The sequence below is a fragment of the Puma concolor genome, chromosome E1, assembly GCF_028749965.1.
Source record: "Puma concolor isolate L17-30 chromosome E1, mPumCon1.1.hap2, whole genome shotgun sequence".
Classification (NCBI taxonomy): Eukaryota; Metazoa; Chordata; class Mammalia; order Carnivora; family Felidae; genus Puma; species Puma concolor.
Window position 1 is genome coordinate 9680645 of NC_141680.1, and position 18227 is coordinate 9698871.

The following is an 18227-nucleotide window of genomic DNA, read 5'->3' on the forward strand; positions in this document are numbered from 1 at the left end:
TCCAGGAGGGGTCAACGCCAACGACAAGAATCACAGGGAATCAGAAGGAAGATTCCTTAGCAGTTACCTTCCCTCATAGTACAGAAACCCACTGCAGCAGCATTGAGTGATTATCTTTCTGCTGCTTGCATACTTCCAATGACTGTGAGCTCATCACCTGATTTTTTTTTTAATTGCGGTAAAGTAGACATAACATAAAATTCACCATTTTAGGGGCGTCTGGCTGGCTCAGTCAGGGGAGCATGTGATTCTTCATCTTGGGGTTGTGGGTTCGAGCTCCACACTGGGTAGAGAGATTACGTAAAAATAAAATCTTCTAGGGGCTCCTGGGTGGCTCATTCGGTTAAGCATCCGACTCTTGATTCGGGCTCAGGTCCTGATGTCACGGTTCATGAGTTCCAGCCCTGCCTCGGGCTCTGTGCTGACTGCAAGGAGCCTGCCTGGGGCTCTGTCTCCCTCTCTCTGCCCCTCCCCTGCTCTCTCTCTCTCTCAAAATAAATAAAGATGAATTTAAATAAATAAATAAAATCTTTTTGAAAAATTCACAGTTTTAACCACATTTAGATGTACAGTTCAGTGGCATTAAGTATATTCACTTCATCGTGCAACTATCCCCTTCATCCGTCTCCAGAACGTTTTCATCTTTCCCAACTGAAATTCAGTTCCCACTTAACAACACGGCCCCATCCCCCTCCTCCCAGCTCCTGACAGCCACCCTTCTTCTACTTTGTGTGTCCATGCACTTGACTCCTCTAGGGACCTCATATGGGTGGAATCGTAGTCTTAGTCCTTGTGGGTCTGTCTTATCCCACCCAGCAGAGTGGGCATAGGGTTCCCCATGGTGCGGGGGCCGTCAGAATCTCCTTCGCCTCTTGTTTTGAAACGTTCTTTCTCATAGTGAGCTGGGAATCATCTCAGTGCAGGCGGTCTTCTGGGAAGCATTTCTCACCAGCCAGTCCCACCTCCTTGGGGGGCAGATAGCAAAGGGAAGGGTGCGGGGGGGGGGGCGGATACAGGCACCCAGAGAGGACCCAGGCTGGTAGAAACAAACGTAGGTTTCTTTTTTTTTTTTTTTTGATGTTTATTTATTTTTGAGACAGAGACAGACGGAGCATGAGCAGGGGAGGGGCAGAGAGAGAGGGAGACACAGAATCGGAAGCAGGCTCCAGGCTCTGAGCTGTCAGCCCAGAGCCCGACGCAGGGCTCGAACTCACGAACCGTGAGATCGTGACCTGAGCCCAAGTCGGACGCTTAGCCGACTGAGCCGCGCCCCTAGACAAAGTAGATTTCTGATGGCAGTGGCCCTTGGTCGCCCACGGCTGGAGGAGAGGAGGGGTCCCAGTCCACGTGCCCTCCTTGGCACACCCCCCGGGGAAAATGCCACCTCTGTTTTGGTTGGGGGTATTAATTTCCCAGAGCTGCCGTAACAAGGGATCAGCAGCCCGGGGGCTTAGAACGGCGGAAGTGTATTCTCTTTCGGTTCTGGAGGCCAGACGTCCAAATTAAGTTGTTGGCAGGGCCGCGTGCCCCGACTGCCTCTGCCTTGGTGTCACCTCCTTATAAGGACACCTGTCATTGGATTTAGAGCCCACCTGGATGATCCAGGATGATCCGTTACTTAACCACATCTGCAAAGACATCCACCCCCCAGCGGCCCCCTCCATTCCCTGGGGGGCTTTTAAGACTCCTTCCTGCTTCCTCGGAGACTTGCCGGCCTCCTCTGGTGAGCAGCTGCCTGGAGTCCTCACCAGACCCCCCTCTCTGGCTCCTCTCCCCGGGGCTGCTTTTCCCTCCTGGCACCTGCCAGTTCTCTCCCCTCCCCCCCTCCTCCTGGGAATCCCCAGGAAGGCCAGCCTGAATGTCACAGGGGAGGGGACAGAAGTTGAGTCAGCCAGTATTCCCCAGTCGGTGCCCACCCCCTCAGGAAGAGCTGCCTCTGATGTTCCAGGGCCGGGAGGGGAGAGCGAAGCCCGGGCTGCTTCCTGCCCGCCCTCCGGACTCTAATTAATCCCCCTCTGGTGGACTGTGTTTGATTACAACCTCATTAAGTAGCTTTGCACATTCAGGCTCTGGCGGCCTCCAGATTGAAGCTGTCTGCCTTGGCTGGTTTCTACGCAGAGCCTGCGGCCTGCCGCCTTCCTCCTTCCCCTGCTCTGTTGTCGCAGAAACGGTGGAGTCATGCCTGGAGGGGAGAGACCGCACTCATTTCCCGTGGGGCCTTCCTTCTGGGGATGAGTTTCAAACCTCAATCTGAAAGGGAAGGGGGTGGCTGCGGGTTTAAAATAGCGTGTGCCTGGCGGCCTCCTGTGCGGCTTCCCCCAGCCTTCCCCTAAAATCCCTAAGAAGACATGCCAAAAAAAGATGAAAAACACTGAAAACAGAGACAGGTGGACAGTCTGGGAGGAACCTCCCGTCTTCCTGCAGCAGCGCTGGCTCCCAGCTTCCCCTCAGGAATCTGAGGCCTCAGTGTGAGAACTCCATTAATCAGGAAGTCAGGCAGCTGCCTCTTTCCCCTCCAGCAAGCGGCAGGCGGGTGATTTGGGGATAGGAAGAGTGCTGCTTACCCCCTCCCCTCCGAGCCCTCCTCCCCTGTGCTGCTTCTGCATTCGGAGAAAGCAACGCAAGGCCCAGGAGGCCACCACCTCCAGACCGGAAGTGCAGTATGGCCACCGGGGCTGGGAAAGTCCTGGGATGCGGACACCACGGTGGATGTTCACGGAGGAGGCCGTCAAGGGCCCAGGCTGTGGGGGTGGGTGAGGATGTCCCTTCCCAAGGTCAGAGTCGCCTTGGCTCGGTGTCCCAGGCCTGGCCCCGAGCTGGCTTCTTCAGCAAGCCAGAGCCGGACGAGGTGGACTCCGTTCTTACCCAGGAAGCAGCCATGGGACAAGGTCATGACTCTGGTTCCCGATTGCAACGTGTGGGCGCAGTTTTCCACTGACACGCAATTCTCAGACACCAGCTGGGTGCCCTGGAACTCAACTCCATTCTGGCCCCGTTTACCTGGAGGGAGCATCAGAGCCCAAGGGTGAAGGGCGCTCAGCCCTACAAGACTGCGCCCGACCCCCACTTCAGAGGCCAAGTCAAAGTCCAGGTTGTCACTCGTGCTGTGACCCATGGGCTACAGGCTGGAGGTTCCCACTGATGAAGTTTTGGGGTGATGGTGGGGGGCGGGATCTGGAGCCGACAGCCAAGAAAGAATTCTTGAAGACGTCTTTGGTGCAAAAAGGTGATTTTATTGGGGCGCCTAGGTGGCTCAGTCGGTTAGGCGGCCGACTTCGGCTCAGGTCATGATCTCGCAGTCCGTGAGTTCGGGCCCCGCGTCGGGCTCTGTGCTGACAGCTCAGAGCCTGGAGCCTGTTTCAGATTCTGTGTCTCCCTCTGACCCTTCCCTGTCATGCTCTGTCTCTTCCTGTCTCAAAAATAAATAAAACGTTAAAAAAACAATTTAAAAAAAAAAGGTGATTTTATTAAAGCACGGGGACAGGCCCCGTGGGCAGGAAGAGCTGCATGGGGTCGTGACGGATAACTCGTTATATACCCTCCGGTTGGGAGGGGTCAGGGACGGAGTAAGTCTCGAAGGAACTTTGGGAGCAAGGTTTCCAGGACCTTGAGTGGCCAGCTGCTGTTAGGAAAACACCATTTATTACCGTTTAATAAAGCCTCAAGTCGTGAGACCCTTCGGGTGTATATTGGGGGGCCATAAGCTTGGAGTACGATTGCCAGCATATATCTTGGGGCAGTTGAGAGAGAGGAGGTTTCCAAAGGAATTTTTGTATGTTAAAGTAGGCTTGCAGGTTCCTGGGGGGTCAGGAAAATGTTAAGCCAAGATTCCGTTTTGGCCCTAGTGAAGGCTCATCATCAAGGCAGCTGAGCTCCTAGAGGAGGTCGCTGCCTGTTTCAAGGACTCGTCAGTGGGCTGAAGGCAGTAAGGGAATTTAAGTTTTCATGTGTCTTAGTTTCCCACATCGCCATGGCAAGCACTTGAACCCCTTTGTTCTTGGGCAGCCAGGAGTGTCTGAGGAATATCCCATAGATGCCACCTGCACGGGTTGTGGGGGGGGGGGGGTGGTTGCCGTTAGCCTGTACTCTGCCCTAGCTTGCCCTATGCTCCCTCATCACCACAATCCTCTCCTGGGGTTCAGTGAACTTGCCAGAGCAGCTCATAGGACTCGGGAAAGCAGTTTACTTGCTAGTTATTAAAGGATGTAACTCAGGAACCGCCACATGGAAGAGAGGGCAAGGTGTGGGGGAAGGAGTCAGAGCTTCCCCGCAGATGATCTCACTCTCCCCTGTGTCCTCGCGTCCCGAACCCATCTCTCCAAACCCCATCTGAGGATTTTGTGGACGATTCATTACACAGTCATGACTGATGAAATCATTGGCCACTGGCGACTAACCCAACCTCCAGCCCCTAACCCTCTCCAGAGGGCAGGGAGGTGGGACCGAAAGTTCCAACCCACTAATCACCGACTGCTGGACTGCTCTCGGGGCAACCAGCCCCCTTCATTAGGTGATCCTGGGGGGCTGTCCGAAAGTCACCTCATTAACACGACACGAGACACTTCTGTCACTCTCATCATGTAGGAAATTCCAAGGGTTTTAGGAGCTCTGTGTCAGAAATGGGGACAAAGACCAAATCTATATTTCCTATATATTTTTTTAATTAATTAATTAATTAATTAATTAATTTTTGAGAGAGGGAGAGGGAAGCCCAAGCAGGATCTGCACTGTCAGCATAGAGCCTGACGTGGGGCTCGAACTCACAAACCTTGAACCGAAATCAAGAGTCAGATGCTCAACCTACTGAGCCACCCAGGTGTGCCCCCAAATATATATTATAAGTTACTACAAATCACAGTATCACCACTAGACAGATGGGTCTAGTGGGTCTCACTAGATGGTGCCTCTTTCCAGGGTGAACAAGTGGGGAAAAGAAAAAACACGGGTGTAGGATAAATCAATGCCGCGGAAGCTGAACCCTGACCTCCAAAAATGATCTACAGCAGGATCCGGAAGAAGTGAACTTTGTGGGAAAAGAACAAAATGCCGCACAAAGAGGCCAAGCTGAAACGGGGGGAAAAACCAGAGGGTGAGATGAAAAGGAGATTAATGAGAAAAATAAGAATCGGAGGAAAATGCTAGCCCACTTGCCGTCCTTCCTGGAGAGACTGAAAGTACACTCAGAACATGAGATCAAGGATGAGGACGAGGAAGGCAAACTTGAGACACTCTGAGAGAGTGTTATGGAAAGGACATGAAAAAGATAAGATCAGGGGCCCCCTGCTGGCTCAGTTGGTAGAGCCTGCGACTCTTGATCTCGAGGTTGTGAGTTCGAGCCCCACGTTGGGGGTAGAGATGACTTAAAATCCTTGGGGCTCCTGGGTGGCTCAGTTGGTTAGGCATCTGACTTCAGCTCGGGTCGTGATCTCACGGTTCGTGGGTTCGAGCCCCGCATCGGGCTCTATGCCAACAGCTTGGAGCCTGGAGCCTGCTTCGGATTCTGGGTCTCCCTCTCTCTCTGCCCCTCCCCCACTCGTTTTCTCTCTCGCTCTCTCTCTCTGTCTCTCAAAAATATTTAAATTTTTTTAAATAAATAAAAGTTAAAAAAATAAAAATAAAATCCTTTAAAAAAATAGAAGCGACAATCACAAGAGACTGAGAGCCACCGTCGGTTTTCCTGATGAAAAGAACAGGTTGAGAAAAGGTGGGTGTTTGTAGATGGAAAGATGGACACAGTGGCAAAAAATTTTAGTAACCAAATGTGACAGAAAAAAAAAAAATGGCCAGATGCGCATGCCCCCTCCTCCTCCTGAGCCCTCCTCCCACCTCCAGAAGGTGTCTGTGTTTGCCTTCCTAGGCCTTTCCTTACGTTGTTGGGAACTACGCAGAACATAAAATGTACCATCTTAACCATTTTCTTTTTTTTTTTTTTTTTAATTTTTTTTTTTTTAACGTTTATTTATTTTTGGGACAGAGAGAGACAGAGCATGAACGGGGGAGGGGCAGAGAGAGAGGGAGACTAGAATCGGAAGCAGGCTCCAGGTTCCGAGCCATCAGCCCAGAGCCCGACGCGGGGCTCGAACCCACGGACCGTGAGATCGTGACCTGAGCTGAAGTCGGACGTTTAACCGACTGAGCCACCCAGGCGCCCCCCGTCTTAACCATTTTCAAAGGTCGGTGTTGGTGGGTGCATTCACATTGTTGTGCAATCCCATCTCCAGAACTCTCTCATCTTGCAAAGCTGAGACTCTGTGCCCGTTAAACACTAACTCCTCAATCCTTGTCCCCCCAGCCCACGGCAGCCACCTACTTTCTGTCTCTGTGAATTTGATGGCTCTCAGAACCTCATGTAAGTGGGACTATCCTTTTGTGACCGGCCTATCTCGCTTAGCATAATATCCTCAATATCCACCACATCCGTGGTGTAGCACATGTGGGGTTTCATTCCTTTTCATGACTGAATAATATTCCATCGTTGTATATACACCACGCTTTGGTTCTCCACCCATCTGTTGGTGGACACTTGGGTTGTTTCCACCTTTTGGCTATTGCAGATAATGCTGCAGGTGTGCAAATGTTGGCTTGAGTCCCCGCTTTCGGTTCTTCGGGGGCATATATGGTAATTCTATTTTTAATTAAAAAAATGTTTTTAATGTTTATTTGTTTTTGAGAGAGAGAGAGAGAGACCGTGAGCTGGGGAGGGGCAGAGAGAGAGGGAGACACAGAATCTGAAACAGGCTCCAGGCTCTGAGCTGTCAGCACAGAGCCCGACATGGGGCTCGAACTCACGGAGTGCAAGGTCATGACCTGAGCCGAAGTCAGACACCTAACCGACTGAGCCACCCAGGCGCCCGTCTACTTTTAATTTTTTGAGGAAATGCCATTCTCTTTTCCACAGTGACTGTGCCTTTTCACATTCTCATCAGCAAGCACAAGTTTCCCGTTTCTTCCCATGTTTGCTAAGACTTGTTACTTTCTGGTTGGGGAGCGGGTTGGTCAGCCAGAGAAGTTAAGTCGATTTGTGTCAGGAAGGGAAGCCTGAGAGGGTTGGCAGGGTGGAGATGAGACACTGAGGAACAGTTGGGGTCACAGGAGAGGTACCACGAAGGGATTTTTGGAGTCTTAAAGGGCATCACAGAGGGATGCCCCTTTGGTGACTTGGAGACATGGTTATAAAGATACCAGCTGTTGGGGCTCCTGGGTGGCTCAGTCAGTTAAGTGCCCTACTTTGGCTCAGGTCATGATCTCACGGTTCGTGAGTTCAAGCCCCGCACAGAGCCCGTTTCAGATCCTCTGCCCCCGCTCCCGCCTCCCCCCTCTCTGCTCAAAAATAAACATTAAAAAGATTATCTCTCTCTCGTCCTCTGCCCCTCTGCCCTTCTCACACTCTCTCTCTAAAATAAAAAACTTAAAAAAAAAAAAAAAAAAAGACCTAGTCTCTTAGCGAGGTTAACGTTTGTAATAGTGGTGTTGTCTATAATCACCATACTGTGTATTAAATCTCCCAGACTTACTTATCTACTGGTTGCTAGTATATACCCTTAAACCACATGTCTCACCCCCAGCCCCTGGTAACCACCATTATACTCTGTGTTTTTGAGTTTGGTCCTTTCTAGATTCCACACAGAAGTGAGATTATGCAGTATTTGTTTTCCTGTCTGACTTATCTCCCTTAGCATAATGCCCTCAAGGTCCTTCCGTGTGGTCGCAGATGGCAGGATTTCCTTTTTCTTAATGGCTGAATAGTATTCCAGTGTGTGTGTGTGTGTGTGTGTGTGTGTGTGTGTACCACATCTTTATCGATTCAGCCAACACTTAGGTTGTTCCCACCTCTTGGCTATTGTGAATAACGCAATGAACATGAGAATGTGTGTAACTCATCAATGGTCTGTTTTCGTCTCCTTTGTATATATCCCCAGAAGTGGGATTCCTGGATTGCACGGTAGTTCTATTTTGAATGTTTTGGGGAAACTTTATGCCCTTTAAAATTATTGAGGACCTCAAAAAGAGATTTTCTTTATGTGGGTTACGTCTAGCAGATGCTAGTCACCATATTAGAAATCAGACAAGGGGCGCCTGGGTGGCTCAGTTGGTTAAGCATCTGACTTCAGCTGAGGTCGAAGTCCGTCTCCAGCTCTGTGCTGACAGCTCAGAGCCTGGAGCCGGCTTCGAATTCTGTGTCTCCCTCTCTCTCTGCCCCTCCCCCACTCATGCTCTGTCTCTGTCTCTGTCTCTCTCTCTCAAATAAATGTTAAACAAACAAAAAAAAAGAAATCAAACAAAAGTGTTTTAATTTTTTTTTTCAACGTTTATTTTTATTTTTGGGACAGAGAGAGACAGAGCATGAACGGGGGAGGGGCAGAGAGACAGGGAGACACAGAATCGGAAACAGGCTCCAGGCTCTGAGCCATCAGCCCAGAGCCCGACGCGGGTCTCGAACTCACGGACCGAGAGATCGTGACCTGAGCTGAAGTTGGACGCTTAACTGACTGCGCCACCCAGGCGCCCCCAAACAAAAGTGTTTTAAAGATTTATATATTCATTTCGGGGCACCTGGCAGACTCAATTGGTAGAACGTGTGACTCTTGATCTCAGGGTCGTGAGTTCAAGCCCCGCGATGGGTGTAGAGTTTACTTAAAAAAAAAGAGAGAAATGGGGGGTGGGAGGGAGGGGAGGGTGGGTGATGGGTATTGAGGAGGGCACCTTTTGGGATGAGCACTGGGTGTTGTATGGAAACCAATTTGACAATAAATTTCATACATTAAAAAAAATATATATGAGTTCGTAATAAATTAACCTCCAATTCACAATTAAAAAAAAAAGAGAGAGAGAGATTGGGGCACCTGGGGCACCTGGGTGACTCAGCCGGTTAATCACTCCACTCTTGGTTTTCGGCTCAGGTCATGATCTCATGGTTCGTGGGTTTGAGCCCCACGTCGGGCTCCGTGCTTGGGATTCTCTCTCCCTCTCTCTCTGCCCCTTCCCTGCTCACTCACTCGCTCTCTCAGCATACATAATTTTAAAATTTTTTAATAAAAATTAAAAAGATTTATTTATTCATTCTTTTAAAATTAATAATCTCACACGTGCAAGAAATAAATTTTTACAAAAATAACTACATTTTTCAAACGGAAAACACTTCAGTGAGGGACGTGGCATTGTTTTACAGTTTTTCGAATCTCTGTAATGTGTGGCTTGACAGAAGATAGCTGGATTCTCATACCTGCTGCTTCTTTTTAAAACATTTTTTTTTCAACGTTTTTTATTTATTTTTGGGACAGAGAGAGACAGAGCATGAACGGGGGAGGGGCAGAGAGAGAGGGAGACACAGAATCAGAAACAGGCTCCAGGCTCTGAGCCATCAGCCCAGAGCCCGACGCGGGGCTCGAACCCACGGACCGCGAGATCGTGACCTGGCTGAAGTCGGACGCCTAACCGACTGCGCCACCCAGGCGCCCCATCATACCTGCTGCTTCTGCATTCGATCTCTTGCAGCGGCTTGTCGGGGTTGAAGTCTGCAAAGAAAATCTAGGTCACGCTGACATGTCATTAGAAAAGAGGATCTCGCAGAGCCCCTGAACGGGACTATAGACCACACTTGGAGAAATGCTCGTCTACGCGGATCTCTGCTCACTTTTTGGAAAGCCATACCCCTACCCCTAACCTCAGGTCCATCACCTGTCTTCCTACAGGAACGAGTCCCCAAACCTGGTTCTTCAAGCTCAAGTACCATGGGGCCCCCGCTTACACGAGATGGAGTGTGCCAGCCACTGGCCACCTTGGTCCCCTGCTGGTGACACTCTTCAAGCAAAGCTGCCTATGGCAGTGACCCAGGGACACCCGCTGTTGTCCCTAAGCTTTCTGATAAGGAACCCTGTTTGCCCAGTTCCTAGAGATGCCGCTGTTTAGACCATAGCGAGGAAGCTGTTTTCCTTACTGCCTGGTACTTTGCAAGGCAGACCAGCCCCTCCAAGTCCAAGGCTGTGCCCGGGGTGGCCCAGAGGAGCCCCGTGTGGATTTGGGTCTTTTCCCCGTGCACGCAGCAGGCACCACTTACCTCCCGCCTCATCCCTTCCCGAGAGCCTCCTAACGTCGGAGGCCCCTGTTGGGCAGCATCAGTGGGGCCATCAGAGCAAAGCTGTGACACAGTCGTCCCCCATGAATTAGCCTCGGAGAGCGGGGTGGGGAGGACAGCTAGGAGCCCAGAAATATCCTCAAGCAGCTCAAGCATTCGCGGGCCTAGATGGGGTCGAAACAAAGAAATAACAGCAATAAAATGTGCAGCCGCCCTTGTCCAGCCCCCATTTGGTTTTCCGGGTTGCAGCTTCTCATAACCCGTAGCCCTGGGACCTTCAGGAGCCCCACCCCGGCTGCAATTCACGGGGAGGGCTGTGGCATGACCCACAGTTACCCAAAGCACAGTGAGCAGGGCAGGGCTGAGCAGGACCACGTCTGCCTTCCTGGGGAGACCCTCCTCTCCTCCCCCTGGGCTCCCCCCCTCCCAAGCAACAGCTAAACGAGTCCAGACAACAGCAGCCCCCACAGCTGGAGCCACCGTCAGCAGGCTGGGTGCCCAGAGTGAGCACGAGGGGTTCTGGGAAGAACAGTTTGCGCCTCCCCAGACCTGCTCCAACCCCGGGGTTAACAACGAGGGTTTTCTTGGTCCTCCCCGGCTGGCATGGCCTCTACTGGCCTGGAAAGGAGGGAAATGGGAAGAGGGGGCAGGGCCGGAAGGAGTGCAAGAGCCCGGGCCGTCAACCAGTCCAGGGTTTTCAGACTTGGCTTTGGCAACAGAACTACTTTGGGGGGTTGTTTGTGTTCCTGTAGTTTCTAACTGAAGGGTGGCCTGCTCTGTCGAGAGCTTGCTGACCCCTCTGGCCTGTCTGTTGCTTGCTTTCAGCCCCAAGATCTTGGAAATACAGTTTGGTAACTACTAGTGTGGTTCATCTGCCCATTTCACAGATGGGGAAACAGATCCCAAGAGGGAAGAAGTCTGTTGCCCGCAGACTGACAGTGTGTGGCGGCTGGGTAGAACCTAGAATCTGGTGCTTTCTGCAGGGACATCCAGGCAGGGACAAAACGGGGGAGGCAGAGGCTGGCGTGAAGTCGACATCTCACCAAAGGACAGGCAGGAAGAGAAAGATAAATGTATCTTCTGTCCTCCTGTGGCCACAAATCCAGCCTCTGGCCGTGGCAATAACCACCCCTCCATTTCCACCCATGGGACCGTCCGCTTCCCTCACCCACGGCCCCAGGAAAGGGGAGCCTCGGCACTTTGACACATGGGCCTTCTAAGACCCTAGAACACAGGCCCTGTGACTCCCCCTTCCTACATTCCCAGCCTCTTCCTGCCACAAGGATGCATTTTTGCACATTACTGAGTAACAGTGTGTGTTCTGAGATCACACGTGCCCTGACCCTGCTGACCATGAGGCCTAAGTCTCGAGTTTTCTAAAGAGAGAGGTCATGGCTTTTGTCACATTCTCAAATGGGTCTGTGGTCCAAGAAGTGGTTAAGAGCAATCGTGTAAGGAGAGGAGGGGCCTTGCAGAGGGGAGGGGGGTGGAGGCCAGGAGGGTAGGGTGGGGAGGGCTGTGTTGGTGGTATTCTTCCCCGCCAGAGGCTTCTTTTTTATGAGAGAGAGAGAGAGAGAGAGAGAGAGAGAGAGACAGAGGGTGCAAGTGAGCGAGAGGCAGAGAGAGAAGTAGGACTCGAGGTCACCCGATGTGGGATTCAAACCCGCTAACCTTGAGATCATGACCTGAGTCAGATGTTTACATATGTTACTTGGTTTCATTGCCCTCACCTACTCATGATGGAGGGTCCCTGGCTCCATTTTACAGATAAGGAAACTGAGACCCAGTGATATGAGGTAGCTTGTCCAGGACACGGCGCTGGCCGAGGGATAGAACAAGTCAGGCCGGAGACCGAGATCCGCAACAGTGTTGTATCTGGGTCTGCAAAGGCCTTCAGCTGTGGAACTTGGCAGCTGGCACGTCAGAAGCCTCCCTGTGCCAGTATGCACACCAGACCTTGAGCCCTGCATCTAGGTCCCTGGTAAATTATTTCAGCAGCCAGAGGCCCTGACAGAGGGCTCCTTGCCTCTGAGATCCATTCCTGCTGGGTAGGCAGCAAAGCCCCCCTCACTGGCCCTTGGAATCGATTCTTTCCTTCCTTCCTTCCTTCCTTCCTTCCTTCCTTCCTTCCTTCCTTCCTTCCTTCCTTCTTTCCTTCCTTCCTTTTCTTTCTTTTTTCTTTCTTTCTTTTCTTTCTTTCTTTCTTTCTTTCTTTCTTTCTTTCTTTCTTTCTCTCTTTTTTTCAATGCTAATTTATTTTTGAGAAAGAGAGAAAGCGGGGGAGGAGCAGAGAGAGAGGGGGACAGAGAATCCAAAGTGGGCCCCGTGCTGACAGCAGAGATCATGACCTGAGCCAAAGTCAGACACTTAACCGACTCAGGTGCCCCCGGCCGGATCCACAAAGCAAAGATCCTTCCTTTCTTTGCTCTTAAAAATGTCACCACCAAACCTCAGGACTTCAGGACGGCATTCCCTGCACGTTCATCCGGCCTCCAGCCCAACTCACTTCGGATAAACCAGATAAACCAGAGCAATCCCCAAAGAGCTCCCCGCCCCCCCCCCACTGACACATAGCCACCCCCCCCACCCATTCCTGAAATTTTTCTTTATTTTTTGTTTTTAACAAATTTTTTTAATATTTGTTTTGGAGAGAGACAGACAGAGCACGAGCAGGGGAGGGGCACAGAGAGAAAGGGAGACACAGAATCTGGAACAGGCTCCAGGCTCCGAGCTGTCAGCAGAGCCTGATGCGGGGCTCAAACCCACGAACCGTGAGATCACGACCCGAGCCGAAGTCAGACACTTAACCGACTGAGCCACCCAGGCGCCCTGAAATTTTTCTTTAAAAACATCTTTATTATAGGTGATTGTTTGTCTTCCACTGTGACTGGGATATAATTTAAAAAAATTTTTTTATGTTTTTATTTATTTTGGAGAGAGAGACTGAGCACTAGTGGGGGAGGAGCAGAGAGAGAGGGAGACACAGAATCCGAACAGGCTCCAGGCTCTGAGCTGACAGCACAGAGCCCAATGCCGGTCTCGAATTCATGAGCCAGAAAGATCGTGACGTGAGCCAAAGTCGGACGCTCAATCAACTGAGCCACCCAGGCGCCCTGTGACTGGGAGATAATTGAGTTACGGCATTGTGTAAGGTTAAGGTGTACCACCTCACGGCTTGACTTCCAGCCACTGTGAGATGGTTACCACAGTAAGCTGAGTTAATCGCCTCACCTCATGTAGTTACGGGAGAAAAAAAAGAAAAACCATGTTTTCTTCTTTGCGATGAGAGCTCTTAGGATGTGCGCTCACTCAGCAGCAATGACCACAGTCGTCATGTCGTACGTTCCATTCCTGAAGTCCTGGGCCTTGGTTTCTTCATCTGTAAATTGGGAATAATGATGCGCAGCCTACTTGCCTTATGGGATTTCTTTTTTTTTTTTTCTTTTTTTTTTTAACATTTATTTATTTTTGAGACAGAGACAGAGCATGAACGGGGGAGGGGCAGAGAGAGAGGGAGACACAGAATCGGAAGCAGGCTCCAGGCTCTGAGCCATCAGCCCAGAGCCCGATGCGGGGCTCGAACTCACGGACCGCGAGATCGTGACCTGAGCTGAAGTCGGACGCTTAACCGACTGAGCCACCCAGGCACCCCAACCTTATGGGATTTCTAAGCATCACACGGGAAGGTGTTTGGAAAAGTTCAGGACCCCCCCCCACCACCACCACCAAAATGGCAGGGAGCAAACCCCTCCTGGGACTCACCCACTAAGCACACATTTCCTATGCCCCAGGGCGCTGGCCCCTGGGAACTCAGGCTGGGATGCTCCCTTCTCTGGCCTGTGCGGGGGCAGCTTCAAGTGCAGCTCAGGGGACCAGGGGCCGTAAGGTGAGGGCGGCAGAAGTGGGTGGTACTTGCTTTCCCTGCCCACCTTCAGTGGCCCCAGTGGTCCTCAAAGTGGGCTGGGGGCAGTCCCCGCCCCCCCCCCCCCCCCCCCCCGAGTGGAAATGTTACCACTGCCTGGTTCAGGCAAGACACCAAGCTGAGAACAGAAACCGTAGCTCCCACCAGAGGACAACAGAGACTGGGGCGAGGCGCTCGAGGAAAGACACAAGGTTTACCCCTGCTTTTTCACACAGAGAGGGCATAAAGTTTATTCTAACTCTCTAGGGTAGAAACCCATGTTTCTATACTTCTCTAAAGTGATTAACGCTGTTTCAAGCTTCAGCAGGCTTGACTGGTGGGGAATTCACACTTAGTCCTGTTTGGGTAGCCTGCCCTTTCCCTGGGGCTGTGTAAGAATCTCTGGGTCTTACACAGTCCAGAACATTTGGAGTCGGGCCCCTGGGTCCTAATGCACACTGGTCACTGTTCTGGGCCAAGCCCATGGGGTCCATTGCTGGGAAGGCCAGGGGTGTCTGCAGAGGCCCCCAACTGGGGCTCTCCGTGTGTGGTGACTCCCAAACCCTTGTCCCTCCTCAAGCTTGGGGAAGCTCTGCCCCCACTTGATGCCCTTTCTGTGGGAGCCCCGGTGGGGTTTTCTTCTGGGCACCTGACAGCCCACGATTCAACTCCACGATTCAGAAGCCCCTCAAGACAAAGGACCACCAAGAAGGAGGAGTAAAAATGACCTCAGGAAGCATGAAAACCTTCGACCAGAGGTTGGAGGGCTTGAGATAGATACATCCCTGCACTGGGAAGGCCATCTCTGCAGGGGCTTCCCTGGCCCCCTGGGGAAGTTCTGCAGCTGGGAAACCTTGAAGGGAGTGTGTGTGTGTGTGTGTGTGTGTGTGAGTGTGTGACGGGGTGGGGGGGGGGTCTCCGTCTTTGCCCGGGTGCTGGAGCGGGGCACTGAGCCACCTCCAGAGCAGAGGGCTGTTCTGGGCCTGTTGGGTGGGACTCGAGGGGTAGGGCTGAGCCGCCCCTGACCTCTGGACGTCCTTCACTCTTGCAGGACCTGGGCATGGAGTCAACCTCTCTGGACGACGTTCTGTACCGCTACGCCAGCTTCCGGAACCTGGTGGACCCCATCACACACGACCTCATCATCAGCCTGGCCCGTTACATCCACTGCCCCAAGCCGGTAGGGCAGCTGTGGTCTGAGCCCGCCAGATCTGGGGGTGTGAGGCGGGCGCCCTTCTGCCAGAGAACCCAGTGCCCAGGAGGGTTGGTTGATACTGCCCGGGGCCAAGGGCACAAGCCCCTTGTGCAGACATCAAGCCAGCGGGCCTGATGCCTGCCCTGTCCTAAGGCCCAGCATCCATAGCAGAGATCAGCATGATCAGTAGGGGATTTGTTTGGCTCCTGAGTGTATTAAATCCGAATTCACTGCCAACATGTAAAACTCAGAATATTTCACACGTTCTCCATATTTAGCTACCCTTGAAAAACGGGAAGTTCTGGTAACACGAAGCCCTCATTTCTATAGGACTGGAGCTGAGTAGCCTCCCCTATTACGTGGGGCCAGGGCCACCGCGTAGAGTCACGTAGGTTGTACCTCGCACAATGACACGTAAGAGCAGAGGTGGCAGGGGTGAGGGCAGACAGGAGACCACTCAGATCCAGCCCGGTCTCCACCACCAGGCCTTAGGCGCCGGTGCAAGACTGTGTCCATCTAGAGGCGGACGTTTCCTTATGTGCACAAAGGTGCCACGTAAATCTCGCAGGGACCCTGCTTGCCTCCGGCCTCAGTCCCCCCACTCCCAGCGGTCTCCCTGCCTAAGGCTGAATGTCATTTTCCACCCACCCACTTTGCTCACGTCCACTGGCTTCCGAAGCTGAGAGGGAAAAGCTCCGGGGTCCCTAGCTCCGCAGCCAGGTACTACTTAGACATTTCCGGATGGGAGGCTCTGCCCCTCTCGAGGGGTTCGGGGCCGGCTCACCCAGAGCTGCCCTGGCAGGGCCCGGGAGGGCCGGGGTGGGGCAGCCCCACCCTGGAGCTTTTCTCTCCCATCCCTCAATTTCTAGCAGTTTCCAAAAGAAGCGCGGAACAGGGGCAGGGAAGCCGGAGCAGGACCCAGGAGTGCCTGAGGGAAGCTCGTGCTTTCAAAGTAGGATCTAGGATAAGAGGGAGGAGGTGATTTTCAGACCCACAGTCGTCCAGGGGGCTGGGACCTTGCTCTGGAGCTGAGCCTCCATCTGGGCCTTTGTCTAGGGCCTTGACTTTGGCTTCTGGGGCTGTTTGGAGCCAGGACTCCGAGGTGAGGAGTGAGTTCTGAAGGGCTGGGAGACGGTCGGCGGCAGGCGTGGGGGAGGGTTGGTGGTGGGACGCAGCAGAAGGCAGGGATGCTGGGCTCAAATATGTGCCGGTTAGAAAAAGCTGGCAGTGACGGTTGGCAGGCTGGGAGCCTCGGGCCCGGGGAAGAGGGGCGGGTGCCAGGAGCCGTGGGGGGGGGGGACCGGCTGGGCCTGGAGTCACCTTCACTTCTCATTCAGATTATACCTGGCTCAGCCTGGAGCAGCTGAGACCAGAGTCCGTAGGCCTCGCAGGTGCCAGACCTCTGCCTTTTCTAGAACTTAGATGCCCGCAGGTCAAGGGGTGACACTCAAAGCAGCTCATTGGGAGAGATGTTATTTTCATGCCCATTTTAACGTTGAGGAAGACCAGATTCAGGCAATGAAGTCATCGGATAAAGGTTACACTCCAGATGTGATCTGGACCCCAGTTCCGGGCAGAGTGGGGACCGGTTGTTCAGGATCTCTGCACTGTCCCTCAATGGCCAGCAGCTTCTCTCAGGGCTTGAGTGGGGGCTCGCAGGGTTGCATGGGGGCTGGAGGTGGGGGGCCTGTGCGGGAACAGCCTGATCACCCGTCCCCCCTCCTCCCTCCCTGCCCGCCCATGCCGGACCTCAGGAGACTGGACGGGGAGGGAAGGAGAGGTGGCCCAAGGGATTCTGTGCTGAGTTCCATCCCTTCTGTCTGGGCGGCGACCACAGGGCCCTGTTGTTGTCTTAGCTCACGCCGCTACAACACGTTACCACTGACCGCGTGGCTTATAAACAACAGAAATGTGTTGCTCACAGTTCTGGAAACCGGAAGCCCAAGATCAGGGTGCCCAGCATGGTTGGGTTCCGATGAGAGCCCTGCTCTGGGTTTGCAGACAGCCACCTTCTTGCTGTGGCCTCACGTGGCAGAAAGAAAAAGAACTGGCTAGCTCTCTGGCCTCTTCTTCTTCTTCTTCTTCTTTTTTTTAAGGTTATTTATTTATTTATTTATTTTGAGAGAGAGAGTGGGGGAGAGACAGAGAGAGGGAGAGAGAGAATCCCAAGCAGGCTCTGGGCTGACAGCGCAGAGTCCCACGTGGAGCTCGAACTCACGAACTGTGAGGTCATGACTTGAGCGGAAACCGAGAGTTGGCGCTTAACCAACTGAGCCGCCCAGGCACCCCTGAACTTCATCTTCCTCCGCTCCAAAGGGGGATAACAACACCGTCTCCTGTGGGCCCGTCGGAAAAATGATTCTTGAGAAGGACGCCGTGTGTCTGGCATGGAGGAGCCCCTGTACGCAGAAGCTAAGGTATAATTCAGTCATCGAGCACCAATCATGTGCCAAGCAGGGTGCTCGGGCCCAGCACGTCAGTTGTGGGGCACGGAGGCCGGCAGTGGCCTCAGAGTCTTGGAGGACAAGGGTCTGGCTTCTGATTTCCGGATTTCCGAGAGCCAGCCGGTGGCGTCAGCCCTGTCGGAGGCCCGGGAGCCTGGCAGGTTCCCCTGCCCATATCTAAGGCCATGTGGCAGGAGAAACCCTTCCGAAGGACTCTTCCGGTTGGGGTGGAGGCCGAGATGGGCGGTCCCGACTCTAGGGCCCCGAGCCTGGTGGTAAGGGCAGCCCCCAGGCCCACCCCCAATACATGACTGCCTTGGGGCTGGCCAGGACCTCCCGTTCTTAGCTCTTTCACTCAAGTGTGAGCCTTAAGGTTATAGGCAGAGATGTCAAGACCATCAACTATGAGGGGGCGTCTCCCTCAATTGTGAGACGGGACAAAGGAAGCAACCCTTCCTGGTCCAGTCTTGGTGGAGCATCCACCAGACAAATAACCCTTCCCACCACTAAGACGACCCCCTTGAATGAGTCCCATCCATTTTCTTGACCTGTGTCCCAGCTGGAGGTGGGCCTGGGCCCTGGCAAAGGGGTGGGTCTGTGCCTGTCCCGAGG

The 18227-nt window shown here is 52.9% G+C and overlaps 1 protein-coding gene across 1 annotated transcript in view; it reads left to right on the plus strand.

Annotated features, from left to right (window-relative positions):
• The window catches only part of LRRC75A (leucine rich repeat containing 75A), a 47223-nt gene that overhangs the window by 16494 nt on the left and 12502 nt on the right, over positions 1-18227 (plus strand). Inside the window, exon 2 of the mRNA XM_086686102.1 lies at positions 15028-15156. Within this exon, the coding sequence (XP_086542228.1) occupies positions 15028-15156 (129 nt within the window). The remainder of the gene's footprint in view (positions 1-15027; positions 15157-18227) is intronic.